This window comes from Barbus barbus (genome assembly GCF_936440315.1).
Source record: "Barbus barbus genome assembly, chromosome: 34".
Taxonomy (NCBI): Eukaryota; Metazoa; Chordata; class Actinopteri; order Cypriniformes; family Cyprinidae; genus Barbus; species Barbus barbus.
In genome coordinates, this window is record NC_136762.1 from 8495111 (window position 1) to 8520878 (window position 25768).

A 25768-nucleotide genomic window follows, 5' to 3' on the forward strand; every position below is an offset into this window, starting at 1 on the left:
GATACAAGGTATCTATTTTATATTTCACACTTATTTTCAGGTGGTTGTCCAAAGCTGAAAGTCCCCTTCTGCATGAATATGACACACGACACCCGGAGTAGCTATGCATGTTACAGTCCTGTAGTTGACTATGGTGAGAAACTAAAAGCAAATCATGTACAAATATGTTAAGTCTCAGTATACTTATTTGTATTTAAAACGTGCTCTGTTTTCTGTAGTCTATGTGATCAAAATTCTCAACTCAAGCACCGATGACGTTTTTATGTACTATACCACATTAGTCACTGATGTTCTTCAGAATGGTAAGTTGACTGCTATTTTGAATACTTAATTTTGATGGTTGAATTACACCATCCAGTGGTTAATTATTTTACCACAAATTATTTTTCACTAGTTTCATGTCTCTCCTGTCAAGATTTACATCCTCGTATTCGTACTGAAAATGATCTCAGAGGACTTAAGTATTAATATTACTGTAATAATAATACTATAGTAATGGACTTTTGTCTTAGTGGAATTTTTAAGAGAATATACAGGTGAACTCGGTCATAAAATTAGTTAAACTTAAACCAGTATTTTTTTTTATCAGCATATTATATATAATATTGTTTTTATCAGCTTAAATATATTTCAAAATATACAAAAATTTCCCACCCCGGAAAAAAATAAATAAAAATGTAATATGTTTCAAAATATATTTCTGTAAATATTTTGGTAGACAATAGTTTTTTTGGTGTTGTTGCAATTGTAGTATATTTTGGAAAATGCATAAAAAATAAAAATATTCTTAAAAGCATTTAAAAATGTATTTTGCTCTTCATAGAAAAATACTAGATAGATAGAAAGGTTGAAACTATATAAAAGTTATTTTTTTAAAACATTTTTCGGCCAAGAAATATAATTTTTTTGCCATATGGGATGTGGTGAGTATTTCCATAAAGTACAGTCAGCTAGCCATTACAAAAAAAAAAAAAATGTAATTGCAGACTGTACATTATCCACTTTGAATAAAAGTGTCTAATAAATTAATAAATGTAAATGTTATGGATTCTGTAAAGTACTAATACATTACCTAATGCACTAATGCTGTTAACATAGAAACTTATTGTAAATTGTTACTCCATAAATAATATATATTAACACTTTCCTGTTTAAGGGGTGGTGGATTCTGGTGTCCAGAAAGATGCCACACGTCAGATGATACTGCACTTATCTTGTGATGAAATGGAGCTTAAAAATGAAGCTCACCATCTGATCATGGGGCAGGATGACGCAATATCAGTGCTCAATAACGACGACAACAGGACAACAGTAAGCCTTGAAATCATTTATTGAAAAGACAAAAGGAATGCAAATTGCTGTTTTTGATTTGTAAAACATTCTTCTGTTGTTTCTGAAGTTTCAGGTATGTACTGAACAATGACATGTGGATCGAGAAGATACCAGAAGAAAAGAAATGCAAGGCAACCATAAGCCGCTCTGCCTGCCATCATCTTAATGAATTTCTAAAGCAACACCCCATTAAGCGCTGTGACATTTAGAAGACAAGATGGAAAATAACCACTTCCAACATCATTATTTGGCTCGGTAAATCATGTGCTTTTATTTCTAGTGCATACTGACATATAAAGAGACTGTTACAGTTGTTTGGTACATTGGAAACTAGAGTCTGAAGCATTTTAATTCAGTTTTTCATGTGTATTGGCAATACAGTAGATTCAAGTTACATAATCAAATGGGAAGAATTCTATTGCAAAAATCTCTGACATGACGACCTTTAACTTTTAGTGTCACAACCTTCATTTTTAGGGGTCCTTTTAGAGATGCTACATCAAGAGTGCATTATTGCAGTTTACAATACAATGTTTCAAATGCTTCACATCTCCTGTTGTTGTTATACACTGTACAGTTTTATTACAGAATACTGTATTTAGTGGCTTAAACAACACTGTTTGTAAAACCAGAATCATGACCCTATATAAAGTATAAATGCTCTCCTTATTCAGAAATCATTGCTTTTGTGGGCCAGAATCATGTCATTTCTAATGCAGTATTTTTTTATTTTTCATTCATTTGATTACATTCATAGAAAACAAGGAATAAAACAAAATAAAAAATTATTTAAAAACAGTACTAAATGCTTCAGTAACTATGGCAAGTACCCTAAAAATTGTTCTTTTATGAATTTGGCAACTTAAAAATGCAGAAGTGGCTGTGTGACTTAATTTTCCCTTTTTAATGTTCATATTTTCAGTGTCTTCATATGACAGATCCACATTCCCCGTAATGACATAGTGACTATCATGTGCATAAAAAAAAACTCAGTTGTACTTCACAACACGTTAGCTTTGCACACCTTGTGAAAACCACTGAAGGCATTGAACTGCAGATAAACAACACATTTCAACTTAGAAAAATAACATTATTAACCATTGTTTACAAAATAAATAAACTTGCTTTATAACCTTTTAACGTGGATAAAACGCATGCAATATGTCAATTGTGCTGTTGTGGTCAGTGATATGTAGAAAGCCCATGTGACATATAGGCATAGCTTTTAAAATCAGAGGCACAATGAACCTACAAGCAGTATTACTAAAGCACATTGACAGCCAGGTTACTTTAATATTGAGCTTCAGCGCACTAAGAGAGAGCGGATCTCTAAAACCATATTACAGCAAATCAATGGCGATCAGATTTACACCATATTATACAAATTCGTACGTATGTACGGTTAGCCAATGCACAAAAGGCCAGTTTGATGTGAGATAGCGCCATCCGCAGGTCATTCTTAAGCCGTTGCATTAATGAAATGCCCAGAAAACATTTATTGACCACCATTTTGTTCCCTGCAATTTAACGGAGGGGTTTGTCAAGCAGCTTTTAAGGTTTTCAAGAAAGACTTTTGTGAAAGCACACAGATAGCTGCCCTCGGTCACTGTTATATTCACAGCGACTGTGTTATTACTTGCTTGGGTTTGATATACATTCATTTAGGAAGTGATTGTTAACACAAATCAATGCAAATTGATCAAATAGGGATGCAACATTCATGAAGCCCTGGGTTTGTTCACATCAGCATGAGTCAAATGGCTGGGTATTTGTGTGCAGAGACTTGTGCAAAGGAAAACATGAAATGCCAAAGAAGACTGTTGGAGCTTACAGTATATGAACTCTTCCATCACGGCGAGTCTTTACTGCAGGTATCGGTAGACTTTGAAGCAGTGGTTTCCAGAGTCTGCCACGGCCACATGGCCATCTGACGTGAGAGCCAGACCCTGCGGACCGTACAAAGGATCCGCCGTCGTGTTGATGTACGACAGAAAAGAGCCAGCACTGTCAAACACCTAAACAACAAAGGGTACTTTTTTTAAATAAAAAATGTACAAAAAGTATATAATTATATTATGAAATAAAATGTAATTGCAAAAATGTCTCAAAATTTTTTTTGTAAATTAAATAATAATAAGATGTAGTCTACCTGTATCCTACTGTTACCCCAGTCTGCAACGATAATATTCCCATTGCCATCTACAGCCACACCGGTGGGTGCGTTGAACTGGCCGTTCCCTTCGCCATGTGAGCCAAATTTAAACAGGAACTCACCATCAGCATTGTAAACCTGCAAGAAGCCATAAACAATCCACATTAAGTTCAGGAAAAAAAAGGTGTATCAAAGGAATCTTTTAAGTTGCACAAAAGTAAAAGTTACATTAACATGATAAAACACAGCAAGTCTGGTTAATGTTTGAGGTGAATATGTTATGACGTGGGATAATTTACACAGTAAAAGAGAAGAGCTTACCGTACCTTAACAGAATGATTGTGGAAGTCTGTCACAACAATTTCATTCTTGTTGTTTATGGCCACAAAATGAGGACCTTACGGCCATAGAAGGAGAAGGAGAAAGAGAGAGAGAGAGAGAGAGAGAGAGAGACTGTTTTGTTTCTAAGGAAATATCTACCAACACAGATATTCATGCAACCCCTACCTACATACCAAAAAATTTAATAAAAATCTCTCAGCATAGCTTTATGTGGATAATCAATTATCCTACAAAGCATTCTATATCATTTTTAGATGACCTCATTTGATAATCATACTGCATAATATTAAAGTAATAAATCAACTAAAAATGAATAAAGTTGAATACTCACTGAAGGCAGGGCCAGATTTACTCTGCTTTGGCTCTGTCGGTGTATTTGGAGTACTTTTGTCTGCAAAGAAACAGAAAGTAACATCTGATTAAAACGTGAACTGGCCATGAATTAAATGCTGAAGAAAAATAAGAGATATTACCTGCAAATTGCCTCTCTGATGTTCCTTTGGCACCAAATTTGGTCACCAGCTTGCCGTTGGATTGGAAAATGAAGACACAGCAGGCCTTGTTGTCTGCTGTGATAATATGACCATTCTTGTCCACAGACACTCCTTTAGGACCCATCAGCCGACCTGCACCGATTTTATTCTGCCAGAAAACCAAGAAAACATATTAGCATATCACCAATAAATCAGATCAATGTGGCAGATATTTATGGAGTAGCACAAGCAACAAAAATTAGTAAACACTATCTGATGCTTGGAAAAATTGAGTTCAAACATATACATTTTAAATGTTTTTATTCTACACTAGTTTTAATATATATTTTTAATATGTTTAATATTTATCTATTAATAACATTTTTTACAATTCATTGTATTTCTTAATTATAATTTAATTTTTTTATTAAATTTTCATCTCCAAGGCATGACTAGAAATGTCTAAAATATACATGTTTTTGTACTGAACGCTTTTAATGTTTGAAAGCTGATTCTTTAAATATTTTTTTTATTATTTTATTTTATGATACATAAATAATATTATTTTAAAATCCAAAAATTGGATGTTCTATGACTTTTAGAATCCAGTTTAATTTTATTTGATAATTTAATATTGAACTAAAGTTTATTTCATTATCAGTTTAATACATTTTGTATTTAATATATTTCATTCTTTTTTATAATAATATATACTGTATGTTTTAATTAATTAAAATGATCATGAAAGAAATGTAACTTACCTTAAACTTGCCATCTGGAGAGAAGATGCTGAGCCACCTGTTGTCATAGTCTGCTACAATAATGTCACCATTCATGTCCACTGCAATGCCAGTGGGGCGCTGGAGCTGGCCAGGGGAGCGACCTCTGACCCCGAACTTCAGTTTGAATTGACCATCATTGGAAAACACCTAGAAGATCACAGAACGCAGCATATAAATGCTTCTGGCCAAGCGGTACACATTTATTCATATATCCATCTGTTAAAGGCCACCATCAGGCTGCTTATTCTTACCTGTATGCACTGGTTGTTGCTGTCAGCGACCACGATTCGCCCGTTACTGGTGGTAGAGATGCCCTGCAGGTTGGAGAACTCCCCCCGCTCTCGACCCCTCGTCCCTGTCACATCAAATAAGATGTCAACTGACACACTGTGATGCAGGCCAACAATAAAGCAGAATGCAGAAATGAGCTTTTCATCTTTTCAGGCCAACTTAAAAGACTGAAACAGTATAGCACCGTTATCTGCGCTATACTGTTTCAGTCTTTTAAGTGGGACACCATACTTGGCCACACGTCACGTCACTTATACAGTATATATATAAAAAAAATATATATATATGTAATTTTTTTAAACCATATATTTTAAATATTAATCCTGCTGCTTAGAACAAGTTGGAAATATATTTTGTTTAATATCAAATATCAAAATATATTACAAAATGTGCTTTAAAGAATAGATTTAGGGCGATCTGAAATGTATCTGAAAATAGGACATATTTTTGGCATACAGGACACAATTTGAAGTAAAAACAAAAATAATAAAAACATGCAACTCTTCACTCACCCACTCTGTAGATGAGTTCATCTTCAATGGGATTCTCCTTCTTCTTCGTTGTACTGTACATGCTTGAGGGTCTGCGCACCGCCTTCTGGCGCACATGTCCTCCAGCCCCTCCAGCTCCTCCGGGTGACTTCACACGTCTCTTCACGTCATCGGGTGACTGTGGGGCATCGCAGGGTTTGACGGCCCGCAGGCGGAAGGGGCTGCCCCTCACTAGCTGCCCGTAGAGCAGGACAGAGAAGGAGAACTCACCCTCTGAGCGGAGAGTGTAGCCGATCTCGTAAGTGCCATTCTTGTTGTCTGTTATGTCCGTTTCGGTGACGGTTCCATCTGGACCGCTGATCTGAGCCCTCAGTGCAGCATTTCCAGTCTTTACAAGCTCACCGTCTTTGTCCTAGGGAAGCAGTTGGAGGCTTTTGTTACAAACTTAAATCAAGCTACAGCATTTATTACAAGGACAGTCTGAAACAACCAGTGGCACAACGGTGAATTTCATAGATCAAAATTCATAGACATTAGTGATATTAGAAATTTGTATTTTATAAAAGTCAATAATAAAACATTTAAATTTAAACTTAAATAATATATCTGACATTAAATAAAAAAATCCAAATAATTTATAATCTATATATAAATATTATTTATATTATTAATTTTAATTTACTCTGTGTGTGCATATACTCTCTGTTAATTTACTATCTATCTATCTATCTATCTATCTATCTATCTATCTATCTATATAGATAGATAGATATAGATAGAGCGAGAGAGAGAGGTTTTTGTCATTTATTTTTATAAAAATACTTTTATTTTTTAGATATATATTGTTTACTGTAGAAATATGTACTTTTTTAAGATATATTTTTTATTTTCATATAAAATATAAAAACAATTAAATAATATTTACATAATAAATAATGTTTCAATAAATAAGCAATTATTTTATTCAATTAAAATAAAAAGTACAATTACATTTAAAAAATGTATAAATATAAATAACACATTTATTAGCAATTATTCATTTATTATTGACTATTTACATATATATACATACATATATTTACAGTATCAATCAGAATTTTTTTTATCAGTGCATCTCTAAGCATGGTTATAATTCACTATATAAACATCTTCACAAATTAAATGTGTCATATAACAGCACAGACTTATATATGAATCTATTAGAATGTCATACATGGAGCAATGCAACTTATACTGGATATGGATATGTTTACAGTACAGTACAGTTAATTTACAGTATGTTTTCAAACTGAACTCAAACCCAGTGGCATCATCACCAACCTTAGTGGTCACTGTAACAGTGGCACTTTGCCCAACAACAGCATGTCTGAGACCCTCTCCAGTAGCCACACTGGTGTGCCCCACGGCGCTGGTGGTAAGCAGGACTCCCAGGTTCTGGATGGAGCGGCGCAGCCCCTCTGTCTCCACCTGACAGTCCAGGTGGCCATTCTCATGGGGCTGTTCAGGGAAGGCGTGTCGGGCCAGAACGCCCATCCGCTCTCCCATCTGCTTCTGCACCAGCAGCACCTCAGTGGGGCTGCCGTGGTTCAGCGCCTGCTCTGTGAAGCTACAACTGCTCTGGATGTTTTCCTTCCCTTGAAGTAGTGCAGTGAGTTGGGCCTGCAGCACCTGCAGCAACATAAGCATTTGATATAATTACAGATGCCCCTTCAATTCAATAAAATATATAAGCTTTAAACTAAAATGTATTCCATGCATATATAAATGTTGCTTTGGCAACTAAATGAGATAAAATATATTATTTAGTCAAATTACTGGAACTAAAACTAAAAATATATTTTACAAAAAATTATGTAACAAAATGACTAAAACCTAAATCAAAGTTCAAAATAAAATAAAACAAAAATACAAAAATAAAAAGCTAATTCAGAATTATTAATAAATAAAAAAATAGCTTGATGTAATCATATGCACATCAAATAATACAATTAAAATAGAAATTAATGTAACAAAATTAATGTTAATTTATTGTTTATATTATTTTAGATATTAGAGATGTGAAAAATGTATTTTCAATTTCTTTACACAATATTTAAATAATCAATTATTTGAACACATAAATAAAATCAATGCATGAAAATTAAAACTAAATTTACATTTAAAAATAAATATAAATAATAATTCAATTTTAATATGTAGTAATATTATAATATTTAGTAGAAAACTGAAAATATAAAATTAAATCAAGCTAATTCAAAACATGAATAAATACTATAAATAATACTGAAATGATACTGCTGGGTAAAATTTGCTTGATGTATTCACATAAAAATAAAACAAAATAAAATTTTCATCCCATGGAAAATTTGGAAAAAAAGCAAATGAATTTGGAATGACATAAGTAATAATGCCCCCCCCCCCTTTCTATATCTATATATCGTTCTGTATGTATGTACTGTACTGTATGTAAGGAGTAAGCTTTTCACCTTCTGCTTGGTGCTGCAGATGTTCTCCAAGTCAGTGATGAGGGCAGTCTTGCGCTGATGCAGTGCTTTCTCAAGTTCCTCAAATGTATTGCTGATCTCCGTCACTGCCTCATTCTTCCTGTCTGTTAGCTGCTTGGAGATCTCATTTACCAGCTCTATAGCTGCAGTCAGCTGAGGAAGCCTGCGGATGCAAAATGAGGGCAATGTTCAGTCAAACTTTCCATAAGGAGGTCATGATGTGGCTCAAGCAGCTGAGCTGTGCAAACACAACAGTAACTACATAAAAAAGTTATTAAAAAAAAGAAGGTAAACCAAAATTGTAGTATTAAAAAGTAAGTTTAAAAAAACGACTGATTCAGTGTACAGTATAAAGAATGGGTTAAATACTGGCTCAGTTTAACAGTGAGCTTAGTATTATTTTTGGCTGCATGAACCTGTTGCGAATAGCATCCAGCTGGTTCTTCAGTGCAGCTTTGTGCTGCTCCAGAACATCCCGCAGTGGAACGGTCACATGTTCTCTGTGCTCTCCTTCTGTGCATTCCAAACACATGGCCGTTTCACAAGACTCGCAGTAAAACTCCATCACCTGCAGAGGGCGAAAAATCTCATACAAATGCTGCACATCCAGATTGGTAAAGACTCCGTTTGAGTAGCACAAATGCTATTTACACTTCATATTTTATGAGCTATCTTTACATGTTATCTATGAATAGCTGAGAAAAAAAACTGTTGATAATAAATTCATAAATACTTCCACTGTGTCGTTTTTGTGAATTATAATGTATTTGTATAATTTACTGTAATTGTATAATGAATTGTATAAATAAATAATTAAAAAACTTAAAATAAATTAATAAATAGTTTCACTAGTAAATTACTTGTGTTTATATCGTGAACTAAAAAATAGTTTTAGTATACTTAAAAAATAAATAAATATTTTTTTTTTAATATAAATATTAGATGAAGAACTTGAACACAAAAAGCCTTGGTAGCTTACTGAAAAAAAAAAGTTCAAGTACTAAGATTATTAAAACTCTAATAAAAAAATTAAAAGGAAAACTGAAATATAAAAATGAAAGATAATTCAAAATATTACTAAATACTATAATATTATATAAATAATACTAAAAGATCTCTACTGGTAAATAGGAATTTGCTTGGGTTATTCCTATGCACATAACTACAAATAATTACATCTAATCTATACAGTATATATATTATAATATATAATATCTCCATCTTGAAACCTGCAAATGTCCCAATACTTGCACAGTCTTACCACTTATTCAAAAGTGTATACTATCACCTATATAGTATACTATACTATCACCAGTGAAGTATGTACATGTCATTCGTAGTAGGAGGCCACTGCACCGTTTTCAGGATGTGTGCATGTTTACCTTGCCCTCGTGGTTGGGGCAGGAGAGGGGCGGGGCATATGTAGCAGCACCGGCTGACTCCAGCCCAGTAGAGGCCTCGGGACGGGTGCAGTCCTGCTCCCTCTGCAACACCTCCATAAGATTAGTTATGAAAAAATTGTTCTGCAGTGCTGCAACACCCTTTTCAGGCAGGATGGAGGTCTGTCTGCACACCGGGCAGGAGAGGGTCAGGGACTGAGGGGGAATGTAGTTCTGGAGGCATCTGTGATGAAAAGAGTGTGAAAACAAGTGCACGCTGTAAAGATTTCCCTCCAAGGTCAAAAGGATTGTAAATGCACTGGGCGTATCCTGAGACTCGTGGTCTGTCTGTGTTCAGTTTTTCAGTCTCATTAAATTACACTCGGAAATATTTTGACAGGATGATATAAAGTAACAAAAACGAGAGCAATTAACTGTCATGTGAGGACACACGATTTGTTGACAGAAGCGGAAAAAAAAAAACTGAGGCTCACATTCCAGCTCAGTGACGGCAGAGGGAATACGGTCATCCCCGTTTTTGCCTTACTGGGCGGTTTCGAAACATGATGTCATACGACAGCCATTCTAAAGCAAAATCCAGCATCTGTGACATTGCTTTAGGAGTCAAACTGTACATGTTCACTGGTGCGTTGGAGCTGAACAGGGTTTTTTATTCTCTATAGGAGCAGAGCAGCAGACCAACAGAGTAGACCAAGTGGTGAGAGTGTTGAATTTTGTAATTATAGAAATGAGAGGCTAAAAACAATGGGCGGCAGCCAGTCACCGTGAGAAGGCAGTGACATCTGTCACAAATATTTTAATTTTATTACATATCACTCAGTAATAGTTTTTCATAGACATATTACTCATTTTAACTCAATATTATATATAATTAATTTCAAATGCAGAATGTTGCCAGACTGTTTGTGCACTTTGGCAATTAAAAAATAAATGTCTTTTATTTTATTATTTTAATTTAATACATATGACATTACTGTGTAAAATTTCCAATGTGGCTAGGCTGTGGCAGGACTAAAATAAGTGCATTAAACTTACATTGAATGTGTACTCTGACAATTCAGAATTTGTTTTTGAAGTTTTGAATTTTATTGTTATCGTATTTAATGATTTTTATCTTTAATTATATATATATATATATAAATATTTTTATTTAAAATGTAATTTAATTTGATGTAGAAATTATGATATTATTTTGTAGAATTATTATAAATATTATTTTCTATATTTCTTAAGAATAAGAATAAGAAATGGAATTTGGATTTGGATGGGGACTGAACTGGTTCACTAAAATGAAATTCCCAAATGTTTCATATGAGAGCGGGTGGACAGACAAGCATGTTAGATTATCATCTTAGTTTGCTCTGCTATAATACAACATACAAAAAAAAAAAGATGTACACTGCTATTTTCCAGAAAAAAGTATTTTGCTACTGAATAAGGTCGAGCTACTATCATGCTACTAAAATGTGCTTAATTTAGTGTTTGTCAGTTATTCCCCACACTGGATCATCTTCAAATCAACCAGATTGCTGTGATTTTACAGACATCCCCCCCGAAGCGGCAGCGTTTTGGGCGGCATTTAGCGCATTTCTTCCACACGTGTGAACACAGACAGCCTTTAGCATATTGTGAAAGCAGCATTCAGGCAATGATTGCGTGATTGTAATCATTTGTTCATTCATGCACAAGGCTCTTTCTATTGAGATGTGTCAGTTTACCTCTCGCAGAAGGTGTGCAGGCAGGGCAGGACTTTGGGATTGTGGTAGTGCTCCAAACAGATGCTACACACCAGGAACTGCTTGTCTATTTGACGCACCACCGGGCTGGTGCTGCCGCTTTCCCGCTTAGCCATCGTGAGAGGCATTCAAATGAAGAAACAGAGGCCTCTCAGACTACAAGAGAGAGATAGAAAGAACGGTAATCTTTGAATACAGCTGTGGGTCTATCTGTACAATCTCATGTATGTAGGCAAAAGTAAACTTTCATAAAGCTTTTTATGTATGACACTGTCTGTGTATATTTATTATGTATAGAAAATTGTATATATATATATATATATATATATATATATATATATATATATACACACACACACACACACACACACACACACACACTATACTATATATATATATATATATATATATATATATATAAATATAAATATGAAATTTTTCTCAAATACATACAGTATCTCACAGAAGTGAGTACACCATATTTTATTATATCTTTTCATATGACAACACTGAAGAAATGACACTTTGCTACAATGTAATGTAGTGAGTGTACAGCTTGTATAAAAGTGTAAATTTGCTGTCCCCTCAAAATAACTCAACACACAGCCATTCATGTCTAAACCGCTGGCCCGAGTAGACACCTAAGTGAAAATGTCCAAATTGGGCCCAATTAGCCATTTTCTCTCCCCAGTGTCATGTGACTCATTAGTGTTACAAGGTCTCAGGTGTGAATGGGGAGCAGGTGTGTTAAATTTGGTGTTATCGCTCTCACTTTCTCATACTGGTCACTGGAAGTTCAACATGGCACCTCATGGCAAAGAACTCTCTGAGGATCTGAAAAAAAGAATTGTTGCTCTACATAAAGATGGCGTAGGCTATAAGAAGATTGCCAAGACCCTGAAACTGAGCTGCAGCACGGTGGCCAAGACCAAACAGCGGTTTAACAGGACAGGCTCCACTCAGAACAGGCCTCGCCATGGTCTACCAAATAAGTTGAGTACACGTGCTCAGCATCATATCCAGAGGTTGTGTTTGGGAAATAGACGTATGAGTGCTGCCAGCATTGCAGAAGAGGTTGAAGGGGTGGGGGATCAGCCTGTCAGTGCTTCAGACCATACGCCCATATGTGTAAATCCCGGGGGGAATCTGAGGGTTGTCCCCCCTAAAAATATCATTACAAGTGACTCTGTGTATTGAAAATAATATAATGGATATATACTTTAAATAATTGTGTAAGTAGTAAAACAAAATAAATGCAAAAAAGCATTTTAAGTTCAGAAATGTTTTATTTTGGATGCAATTAATCATGATTAATCCTTTGACAGCACTATTATTTATTTAATTTTGAAAGAAATTAATACATTTATTTAGCAACAGTGCGTTAAATTGATCAAAAGTGAGACTAAAAACATTTATAATGTTACAAAATATTTATTTTTCAAATTTATGCTGTTAATTTGAACTTTCTATTAATCAAAGAAAAAAAACATCACGTTTCCACAAAAAATATTAAGCAGCACAAATGGTTTCAACATCCATTTCATGAGCACCGAATCAGAATATTAGAAAGATCATGTGACACTGAAGACAAATTACATTTTTATATTATATTAAAATAGAAAACAGCTGTAGCCATCAGCTATATCCATGACACACATCCATGTGAACATCTGTCTGTTCAGATAGAAGAGATTACCCCTGATCCCTCCATCTACTAACAACATGTTATTGTTTCAGTATCAATGAATGTGCATACAGCATCCGTTTATCTTCCACAAAAACAAATGGGATGTGAAATCCCATGATACACAAAACATAATGGTCTTTCTGTTATTGAGAGTCAGTTTGTCTGTCTGTGTGGATGTGTTTGTGTGAGCACGTCTTTTTCTTTTTTGCTGTTTCAGTGTCCATGTGCTTCCTCGTCTGCCGTGATTTTCCAACTCTGACCCACGTCTGATTCTGTTTTTCTCAATTTTAGGATTAGAGTTTGAGGATTTTGTCTACTGAAAATATGACTTTTATATTCCATGTTGCAACACAAGCCACGTGCCAGGCACTTCCCCTTAGACAGCAAGCATGAACAACTGGAGAAACACTAACTGTAACAATACTGTAAATGAAACGGTTTGTCCATGTAATGTCAAGTGGGTCGGTGGAGGCAAGATCACTTTTCATTTTCACAACTCATGTATTAAATTGAACTTTCTTTTACACTTTTCTCACAGCCTCATTTTTACTCGTGTCAAATTAAATATGGTCTGTATCTCACATTAGTGCAGTCTGATGAAAGAACACACAGCTGCTGTGAGAATACAGGAAAACTGCAGACTCATCTCTCACATCCTGGGATTAGAAGCCTCCCCGTTCCCTCCTGACTAACCTGTAACGTCAGATGTTCTGTACTTCATGAGTAATCTTTCATTTCCAGCTTGTGGAAAAGCAGTTGATTGCGGCACCCTGGAGCTGCGGAGTTTCACGCTCTCATATTCTGTTCTCTTTATCCTCCCTTAAGCTGTTTACTCAGATTTGAATAAAAAACACATCAGAGTGCTGCACCTTTCATTTCTGTCTCTTCACAGGAGGAAGGGAAAAAAGGAAGTCTTTAAATGGCACTTCCTAAAAATCCTCCCAGTTCCTTCCTATGTGTTTACAGCAAGAGAAAGAGAGAGAGAGAGAGAGAGAGCTTGACTCATTGCTAGCCATTGAGATGAATAGAACGAGAAGATTTGTCCCTCTCAGTCCAAAAAGGTAGCTGTCATTATTACAGCAGAATGAAAACCCTAGGGAATTTTACTAACAATAAACTTCACCCGCTGATAACATTGGTTATCTGCACATATCTGTGGCTGTTTTGCAATAGCACCAAGTTCACTATAGGAATTATGCAAATCAACTGGATTTGGCATACTTTGTTTTGACCATATAGCATCACCGCACTGCAATCAAGACAGCTGAACCAACACCTAAAAAAATAAATGTAAAAAAACACGTAAAATATGTTTGGCAACATAACCCATCTAGATTTGGCTCTTCTCCATCCATTGATCATAATTTGGTGAATTAAGGTGCCATTTAAAAGAAACACATTTCTGCTTTAAATATGCGCTGTGAAAGTTCTCAAGATGTGTTTTTCTAAAACTGCACTTGTTTTAAATTAAAGGGATAGTTTACCCAAAAATGAAAATTCTGTCATTAATTACTCACCCTCATGTCGTTCCAAAACCCATAAGGTCTTGATCTTTAGAAACCAAATTAAGATTTTTTTATGAAATCCGAGAGCTTTCTGACTCTGCATGCAACTACCACATTCAAGGCCCAGAAAGGTAGTAATAGTTCATGTGACATCAGTGCTTCAACCGTAATGTTAAGAAGCTACGAGAATACTTTTTGTGTGCAAAAGAAAACAAAAGTAATGACTTTTATTCAACAATTTCTTCTCTTCCGTGTCAGAATTCGATACACATTTATGACAGTACCATGACACATGCAATGATTGAGGATAAGTTTTTAAAAATATCTATATTTTACTTACAATTCCTACCCAATTCAATATTTTAGAGCTTGACATTTTATTAATTTAAATTCATTATTCAAAAATCATACAATGTCATACAATTTTTTTTATATGCTATCTCTCACAGCTGAGGTGTACCTACGAAGAAAATTACAGATCTCTCCATTCTTTGTAAGTGGGAAAAAATCGTCAATGTATCAAATACTTACTTGCCCCACTGTACATGGATGATGTTGACATCAAAATAGGCTGTTGGGCAATTTGCAAATATATATGCATGTATGTACATATATATATATATTAGGGATGTTTATTTTAACCGTTTAACCGTTAACCGACCAATAAGAATTTTGACAGATTAATACAATCCAGTTAAACGGTTTAAAGTCACTTATTTATTTTTTTCAGTAATTTATCAAAATATTTTAAAAGGCTTGCTGCATGGTTAAAATAAGCTACGCGTATAAAAAAATAGTTTTTTAGAGCGAGAGAGAGAGAGAGAGAGAGAGAAACATACCGGTAAGTCGCATTTTATTATTTCATTCAGAAATAGGTCGACGTGAATCACAAACATTATAATAAACGCTGTAAACATAACCAGGGTATTTTAATTCCACAACAAATCCTTTCAATTAACAGTAGGCTATTTAGAAAAGAACAAGAATTAAAAATGTAAGAAGCTATAGCTATATAAACGACAAACCAAAACAAATTAATTAATTAATTAAACGAAACTGAAACCAATGTTGGGTCTCTCATTCGAAAACAAAATCAAATGTTTCCATATTCGCAATGTATTTGAATGCCAAAATATTATTTCCCTTTTATGTAGGCCTACTTCACTGGCGTTCCAATATCCACTTAAAACTAAATGTTTTGCATAACTTCACGGCAGATGGCGGTACTGTGATAACGCCTAACGACACAGATTTTACTACATATTTAAACTGAGCAGTGTGTTTTTTTCCATATGTTTGACTGATTGTTTTTTAGAATGATAATGAACAGGCTACATTGTCAAGGTAGAATGCTTAACTGCGTGCGCGCATGCGGCATTGGAGCAATCACTTGATTTGTTTTCCTTCTAACAGTGGAAGCAACTACTCCTTTTAGTCATGAAGATAATCGGAATTGTAAAAGGTTTGTGTAAAAGGTTTTTATTTGTGTACATTCACAATAAAAAAACAAATCTTTGCGCTTTTGTAAAATAAGCCTAAAAAAATAGGATGGCGCTTTCTGCCGTCTGAATGAACCGAAACTCTGCATAGTTTACTTGTTGCACAGTTTTTCTTTTGTTTTCTTAAATTATTATTTAAGTGAAAATATATTTCTCATATAGGCCTATTTATTCTTTATAATATTAATATATAGCGCCTATAGCTTTAATATGTTTTTCTCTGTTCGCAGAAGCGCTGCAGGAGTGATGTGATATGATATGACCATGTGAGTCCTCATGTTCTGTTGTTTGCTGCTTTTTGCGCATGTAAAATTAATCCCCGGAAAACAAATGTTAGTATTATTAATGGGTCACAGACACTTGTTCTTTTTAATTGAATTCGGTTAACGGTTAATAATCGGTTAACGAGCGTTGGTTGTCGGTTAGGAAAAATAACTGGAATGAACATTCCTAATATATAAATATATATATATATATATATTTATTAGTAAATTGGCTCCACTGTTTAATTATTACACATTGGCGTTAATTCTAGTGTATACACTCACAAAACATGTGAAAGATTATCCAAGGTCATTAAAAACACACCAGACAGGGTTGTGAATTTTCTCAAGCAGAGCTCATTGTTTGGTTTCCTGCGTGCTCTAGCCAAGCCCAGTAACCAAGAAACACCAGCGCGGCCCCCCTCGCTCTCCTGCCCCACCCCCTTCACCAGCAGCCCTTCCCGCTTGATGTCTAGATTCATATATTTACTCTAAAGCTTAGTAGAAATGTCAAAAGACTAGGCCTGAGTCTGTAAACTTGAGTTTTTGTTCAGATGTCATATTTCAACTCAATCTTAAAATGAAAGCTTGGACATTTTAGCTAGTGACCTTGTTTTGAGTCATGTTGTCACCCTATATGGGGTAAGTTGTCACAAAGCAATATGCAATATTATGTACATGTAATATTAAGAAACTGATTCCGTTTTAATGTTGGTTAGTATGTGAAATATAAACTTGTGGCCATGAGCCATTTTATGTGATACTCTCTCCCAATCTTTCTCACATTGTGTTAATGAGCTTAATGACCCCCCGCAGCCAAAACTGCTATGAACAGTCTGGATCAGATACATGCCACCTCTGAAAACACACCCTGTGTATATTCACACCCTCTCAAAATCTGGTCTTGAAGAAAAATGTTTACCCTTGGTGAAGATATTAATGAGGTCATTTTTCTGTGTTTAGTGCAATCTCTTTATTATTAATCACCAATTTTGCCAATAATAGTGAATCTTGTGAAATAAATATTGTGAAAAAATATAACAATTCTAAATATCTGTTTTCTAATTGAATACATTTTAAAATGTAATTTATTATATGATGGTAAAGCTGAATTTTCAACAGCCATTACTCCAGTCTTCAGTGTAACATTATCCTTCAGAAATCTTTCTAATAAGCTGAATAAGCTCAATGTTGAAAACAGTTGTGCTGTTCATATATACCACCTTTACCTCAAACTACACAAGTATGTCTTCAGATGTCCCAGATAGCTGCAGATTCAGAATAATGAGGACCAACTAACAAAAACCGCAGTATTACAAGCAGTACTTTCTACAGCAGGCGGTACTGACTTCACTATGCACTGATTTATGATTTCCTGCTGAACGGATATCGTTTATAGTGCATTGTGTGGAAGCATAAATATTAAACAACAGCTACACTTCATCATCTGAATGTTGCTAAAGAAATGTAAAAAAAAATACTATTAATCCTATATAAAAAAAATACAGGTCATATATGAAATGCAACATTTCCACAAGCTAATATTCATAACACAATTAAGGTGTAGCCTATTTGCTGAAACAGAATATTAATGTACAGTAATACAGTCTTCGGGGTTGTATTATGCACAAGGTTTTAAGGGCCTTTAACATATTTCTTAATGCCCCATTCGAAGACCTTTTCTCGGCAGGGATGGCATTTGGATTGTAGAGCTGAGCAGAGAGTCCAAGTCTGCGTCATTTCCATAAATTCCACTTTCTTGCAATTAATCAACATTAGCGAGACAGCTCAGCAAGACAGCATGCAACTCTTTCCATTACCTGTGTCTATTGCAGGATATTGCATGCAGCAAGCAATAAGCAATTTAACCACAGTCCTGAAGAACACAATTACAAAAGACCCTCGACACAAGAATGAGGTCTTAGTACAGATATCTGCATGCTCGGATTTTTAAGGAATCTATGAAATCTAAAGACCACAAGGAAGCAGTTGCACAGACATATAACCAGGCTGATCTTACATGCTGAGAGTTGCGTAAGCAGTATTTGCAGTTGTGTCTGGGGAGATGCCATGAGTCACAGAGCACTAAAAGAAGAGATGCATCCGTGCTTCTTTATCCTTATATGTCAGGTTTAAACTGCAGATGTGGGCTGGAGAGGCTGGAATGAAAGAGTTATTTCCTGACGCTGAATCCACATCCGGTCTATCTATCCATGAATAATGAACAAATACAAAAGACTGCTTTTAAAACGGCTCGCAGACACTGATCGAGGATATTGCACGACACATTTCACAGTTGGACTATGCACTATGAGCAATGATCTTAGTGTTATTGTTCGGTCTATAAATCTGTAAGTTCAAAGTTCAAGGCGATGTGTTTAATATTTAAGTGTATAATTCCACTGCTTAAAGGGATAGTTCAGTTTCTATATAGAGTACAAATGGAGCATATTTAAAGAATCTTTAAACAGTTTTCTTTCATAACAGTTCACGGCGACCACATCTGTCAAGATCCAAAAAGGATAAAACAAGATTCATTTATAAATCAAAGATCATTAAGTCAGTGATTTGAATTCAAGAACCAGACCAGGGTTGTGTTTCCCAAAAGCATCGTAATCCTAAATAGATTGTTAAAAAAACAGGCACCAATAGTGTTTGCAATCTATTTAAGGCCTGTTCACACCAAGGCCAATAACTATAAAGATAACGATAAAGATAGTTCTGAAAATAGTTCGTTCTTAATATTAAAGAACAGCAAATAAAAATAACGATAAAGGCACAGAGAAATTCTATCATTGGAATCACTTTCAGAACAATTTTTTCCAGCTGATGAACAATAAAATCAGAATCAATCCAGCGATAATGATCTTGAGAATTTAAAGCGGGAGATGAGTGCACACACTTAGAATAAACAGATGATGATATCGTCCGCTGGTGTGGACGCTATTATAGTTATCTTTATATATCATTCTAGGTGTGAATGGGCCTTTAGACGTACAGTGGTTTTGGGAAATGCAACCCAGTCTAATTCATCAGTGAATCGTTCAGTCCAATGTGTGAACAGAATCAACAATTCAGTGAAAAGAAGCAACTCAAATCATTTATATGCTCAATCATACTTTGTTGTGATTAATTATGGCTGGAATAATAATGTAGCTGTAAAAATAGTTGCCTGCTGAAATTGAAATATATATACATCATGACTAGACAGACACTGTGAGTTTGTCTTAACTATACACGTTAGATGTGAGTCACACCGAAGGGAATCCTGTCAGATCGTCCATCCTTTGAGTAAAAGTGTGTGTGGGTCGGCCAATCTGGTTTCGTCCGTTAAAGTTAACCTTTTCAAATAACAATCGCGGTCCTGGACAGTGCATCTATACCTTACATATGCAGGTAAAATGGGAATTTCTCCAGTTATTATTAAAAAAAACAAGCTAAACAGACTTCATAGCTAGTGTTAGTGAAGCGGTCAGTGGAATCTTTCTGCCTCCAGCTAAACTCCGCCCACAGAAAAACATCACAATGTTTACTAATTACTAACAGAAAAAGGTTCTATAATCTTTGTGATCTACTCAGGCTTACAATGCTTTTGAGAAATGCAGCCCAGTCCGATTCATCAATGAATCGTTTAGTTCCATTTGTGAACTGAATCAACTTTTCAATGAATACACTCTTAAAAAAATGGTGCTATAGCTCTAAAAGTGGTTCTTGGCTCGTAATCATAGGGGAACCACTTTTGGTACTAAATAGCACCATATCTTTAAAGGTGCTATACAGTTGTCAAATGGTGCTATGTAGTACCATAAGAGGAGCCATATTGCATTTTATTTCTTCAACAAACATTAAGTGGTTCTTTGGCTCGTAAAGAACCTTTAAAGGGGCTTAACAGGTTCTTTGTATGGCAGTGATGCAATATAGCACCTTAATCACCCCAAAGAACCACTGAAGAACCGTACAGGAGCTTAACAGGTTCTGTATATGGTAGCGGTGCTATATAGCACCTCAGTCATGCAAAGAACCGCTGAAGAACCACTGAAGCACCAAGATTTGGTGCTATACAGCACCAAAAGTGGTTCCCCTATGAGCCAAAGAACCACATTTAGTGCTATATAGCACCATTTCTTATTAGAGTGTAGGAATCTGACTAGTCCAGGTCAAATCACTGATTCAGTGATTCAGTTAAAACTGACTTTTTTTTGTCATTTTTGGAGCTTGAAGACTTATGATATGTCAAGGATGATCAATATGTTATGATCTGTCAAGGATGTGTGAAGACTCTGATTCTTCACAATAATTATTTTTCCATGACAAGAGTGTAAATATGACTGAAATTAAACAATTGTCTTGCAAAAAAAAATATTTTCTAGCAGTAAAGTAAAACGTCTAGGGAAACTGGTGTGAAAGTAGATGAATACAAATACAAGAGCATTGTTTGAAGTGTGAGTGTTAATGCAATCAGTGTCACAATAAACAGTCATATAAATGCTGATAGGCTTATTCTGACAATGATGTCACTCTTTTGGATTTACCATCAGATGAACTAACAGTCACTCTCCATTGTTGGAAGAGAAGAGCTTGATAACATCAACCCTGATCTTCATCCACACCCACCCAAATATCCAAAGACTGTATATCATCACAAATGAGACCGTTCATGAATTTCTTATCACATCGCATCCTGCATGAAGAAGCTGTCCTGCTGCGGCAGCCCAGATGCCAAGTCCATTGGGAGATACTTGGCTCCCGCTCAGCCTAATGAAAGCCTTGTCTGCTGTGCCGCACAGCTCCCTGCATCTTTAAAACCAGATGGATGAATCTGTCCATTAATTCCTATCAGTTACTTCATATCATTTACCCAAATATTATTCAACACCATACTGACTTATTACTACACTGTAACAAGCAGAAGGATAAAAATGAAACCATTTGTCTTTTGGTAAATGATATAAGATGCAGGGGAAAATTGCCACATTTTCCAAAGCAGTCATTAGTCACACTATATAAACTTGTGTTACTGTCCACCAGCAGTGTGGTGTGGTCATCTGGACATCTGCACTAACCTACAGTAGCATAACGAAACAGTTCTGGGCATGAAACCAGATGGAGGAAAACGTGCCATGTTTATTTGTTTGTTCTATTTAAATATGAATTTATTTATAAATATAAATATAATTATTTTTATATAATTCATAAAGATAAACTGTAGTAAAAACATGGTCTGAATTTCGAATGGTATAAATTTATTTATTTATTGCATCAAATAGGATGATTTAATGCATGATGAGGATATAATTTTAAATAATAAATTATTACTGGTATTTACACTTTTCAAATAAACTGGTTAGTTCTTCTTTTAAAAAAACAACAAGTCTTTGTGGGTAAAATAACACTGTATTATTTGCCTAAATTATGTATATTTACATTTATGCCAAGAGAGAATCTAGCAACCTTAAACTTCACAGTAGTGAAGTATTTGCAACCATTTAAATTGCTCATTAAATGAGCATAAATATAAAAGGCATGCTTTTATTTATATTGTACATATTATAATATATTGCATGTTCTGTTGTGTGTGGTTGGTTTTTATGTTTGTAGTCCAATGATTGTTTATTTCTTATGCAGTCAAAAACAGAAATTAAACATTAATGACTCCAAAAAAAAAGTCTTATTTAAATGTCTCAATACTTTGACTGCACAGGTTAAGAGGGAGAGAGATCCAACACATCCAATAAAATCAATCACATAGACAAATCTAGTCAGCATGATTGGATTCATTGTGATGCATGAGTGCACTTGTGTATAACAAGTTAAATTCTGCACACACATGCAGAAATACACATTTCTGCAAGGTCAAAATATTCCAGACCACGGGGCGCCGCCCAGCCTTCTGTCAACTCGATGGCAGGACTGCAGAGTAAACTGTCACTCGCACGAAGATGTGATTCGTGCACATCGATTCACCTGGAACGGGCTGCTGTCTGTCTGTCTGCTTTGCTTAACATCAACCTGTCAGCATCTGTCCAGCGTGAACCTTCACCAATCTCTGTACAGACACTAAACATGACATGACAAGCAGAATATTGACTTCTACACAGCTATTCTTCTTGTTGGATAAAATGCACCATCAACAGAGTCTGGTTTGATTTTGTTGCACTCGTCATGTTCAACACCAATAACATGTTATCTTCATCACATATGGGTCCAAGTCTACTTACAGTGTAGCATCTCACTATCCAACCTGCTAGGCTCGGAATTCATCAGCATTTAGAAAGCAAACAACAAAAGGTCACTGAATATGCATTAACATCCTACTCAGAGCTAAAGCAGATTCTCACACCACTGCAGCAAAACATTTCTACATGTCAGTGATAATGCAGTTAGATCATGCATAATCTGTAACTGGGGAAAAATGTGGAGCTGCTGATGTAAAGACTACACTTTCATCCTTCTTCTCAAACAGGTGAAGACACTGTGAAAGGAACAGCTGAGCATTTACTGTGCCAAAGTGGGCAACAGCTGCTATATTGAGCAGACGGGGCTGGTAAAACGTTCTCAAGACTACTGTTTCTACTTTATTTTAGCGGATTCTCACTTTACATAGGTTTCTGATAGCAAAAGAGGATACAGAACAAGCTTTATGGAAAAGGGGTTATGAATTATCTTCATGTTAACACAAAAGTAGTATCTCCTTGGAAAATGAATATCATTACTGTATCAAATCCATCCAATGCCACACTTGTCTGATGATCGTGTAGGCAGTCTTTCAGTATCTGGACAACAAATCAACAATACATATTCAACACAACATGGCAACCTGTTCAGCATAATTATTCCGCCTTTGTCGCCAACAAACCTGTCATTTTTAAAACAACCCCAATTAGTCTCTGTGCTGCTTTTACACCAGATGAAAAAAAAAAGTTTACTTGAGCATTGCACTACAAAATAATGTTTACTTGAGCATTGCACTACAAATCTTTTTGCACTATGCACTGCTTCAACAATCTCAAAATCACAAAATCTCTCTTTAATCTGCACAACAATTTAATGTACGAAATCGTTTTGCACAATTTCATGTACAGTATATATGTAAAGTTCTTGTACAGTCTCAGTTTGTGTATGTCTAGGCAACTAGGTATAGTAGTTATAGTATATGTATAGTCAGATGCTGTTTTTTTTTTTCTCTCTTATACTTGCATTGTTGTATGTTTATCTTATGTTTAACCAGTATGTAGCACCGTGGTCCTGCGAGACACGACATTTCATTCCACTATATGTCCACACATGTAGCAGAATGACAATAAAGCTCAACTTGAACTTGAATTTGATTTAACATGTCTTTTACAAACTACAAGAATAGTAAAACAACTACTGCATGGAACACTATAAGGGCCTAAATTATGTGAAATTCATGTCATGCATGAGCAATGGTGCATGATGGAGGAAATTGCCTGAAAAAAACTGTAAAAGCCATTTGAGACAGACTTTTGAGGGAATAAATGCTGCAGAGAAGAAGAGCCATTTATAAGTACAGTAAGACTGCAGCTGATTTCTCAGTATAGCATCTGTAGTATACTAAATGCACTAAATCCAACAGCAATAATAATACTGTACTAAATACTCGAAAGAGGTTGATCATTTTGACTTCCATATATCTGTATTAGATAGATAGACAGACAGACAGACAGCCAGACAGACAGATAGATAGATAGAGTGTTATAAATAGATAGATAGATAGTCAACAATATTCTTATTTTTTTAAATAATCAAAATGCATTAAGTGTTTTTGTTGCAGTAAAATGACTATTTGTTTGCATTGTGTCAAAAATAGACCATACTTAAAAATACAAGAATCAGATTAAAATGATTATGGGACACTAAAATAATCACTATCAAAAAAAAAAAAATCGATCTCTACAAAATACATGCAGTGTCAATATGCATCATACAAGTCATATAATGCACCTAATTCAGATGATTTATCAGCAGGCCTTGCATGAACTTTACAAAATATGTACTTCTAGAGACAAAAGAAGTCAATACAGGAGTGGTTACAGCCTACACTAACAGCTATAAAAAGTGCAAATATTATGTGACGGCATGACATTCGTTCTGCATTCACAGTGAAACAATGGAACGTGAAGACAGTCACAGATACTGTGTCAAACTCGTTGACCTAAAGCACAGCCCCATGACATAAAGGAGAAGCTACATCCTCCAGATATTTTAAGACTTGCTCACATCCTCAGAGATGGTGGACACTGTAAAAACCGTGGGTAACGTTTACAAAGAACAGAGGCTGATTTCAGCCGTTAAGCCACAGTCTTGTGCAGTGTCTCCTGTACAAATGTCAATTAATTATTCAACATATGTATCAGCGCATTCACCGCAATGACAAAATGAGTCGAATTTGAGAAGAGGCGACGGTAAGAAACTAGTCCACTCACGTGAAATTTGGGCCAGGTTTAGAGAAGAGTCAGCATGAATAACGGGAGAAAGCGTTTTTCATTGTCAATGTCCGATAAATAATCCGGTTTTTACGGGTTTTTTCAAAACTGCAGTCCTTTTCTCCGAATGGGAGAGTCGGTAAGGAGGGGACAGTGAACTGAGATTGTGGGCGTGTGCGAACGCAAGAGGTGCTCGTTCATTGGTCAGCACTGGAATAGGAGGAGCTACGGTAACCAATACGTCTTCGTGTTTTGGAATATGTAATTATTTTAAATGTATATCTGAAAAGGGGTGGTTGTAAGGCTCTTGGTTGATTCCAGTGACTTGAATGTTTTGAATCTTAAAGGGTTAGTTCACCCCAAAATGAAAATTCTGTCATTAATTACTCACCCTCATGTTGTTCCAAACCTGTAAGACCTTCGTTCATCTTCAGAACACAAATTAAGATATTTTTGAGGAAATTTTACCCTCCATAGACAGCAAGGCAGCTGAAATGTTCCTAGGTCCAGAAATGTAGTAAATATATCAGTAAAACAGTCCATGTGACATCAGTGGCTCAACTTCAGTTTTGCGACGCTACGAGAATACTTTTTTTTTGCGCAAAGAAAACAAAAATAACAATTTACTCAACAATTCTTCTCCCCCGAGTTATGTCTTACGCCATTTTAGAGAGTATCACGTAAGCGTAAACAACGCTAATTACATCAAATATTCTTGGGTACTCTCCAAAATGGAGGACGATGTAACTCGGGGGAGAAGAATTGTTGAGTAAATTGTTATTTTTGTTTTCTTTGCGCAAAAAAAAAAAAAAGTATTCTCGTAGCGTCGCAAAACTGAAGTTGAGCCACTGATGTCACATGGAC

The 25768-nt window shown here is 35.3% G+C and overlaps 1 protein-coding gene across 2 annotated transcripts; it reads right to left on the reverse strand.

Annotated features, from left to right (window-relative positions):
- Window positions 1-1313: 1313 nt before the first annotated feature.
- Window positions 1314-25045, reverse strand: trim3a (tripartite motif containing 3a). 2 transcript variants are annotated; one of them, XM_079392113.1, is made up of 14 exons: window positions 24905-25045; window positions 11486-11659; window positions 9750-9990; window positions 8784-8935; window positions 8350-8530; window positions 7184-7531; window positions 5885-6275; window positions 5333-5436; window positions 5061-5228; window positions 4300-4468; window positions 4158-4217; window positions 3811-3881; window positions 3482-3622; window positions 1314-3347 (listed from the first exon to the last, which is right to left on the reverse strand). In XM_079392113.1, the coding sequence occupies exons 2-14, from the start codon at window positions 11629-11631 to the stop codon at window positions 3195-3197; spliced, it is 2325 nt and encodes a 774-aa protein (XP_079248239.1). In that variant the 5' UTR covers window positions 11632-11659; window positions 24905-25045; the 3' UTR covers window positions 1314-3194. The 2 variants fall into 2 exon arrangements, with proteins under 2 accessions (XP_079248239.1, XP_079248238.1); XM_079392112.1 differs by lacking the exon at window positions 24905-25045 and adding an exon at window positions 13884-14004.
- Between the last annotated feature and the right edge of the window lie 723 nt (window positions 25046-25768).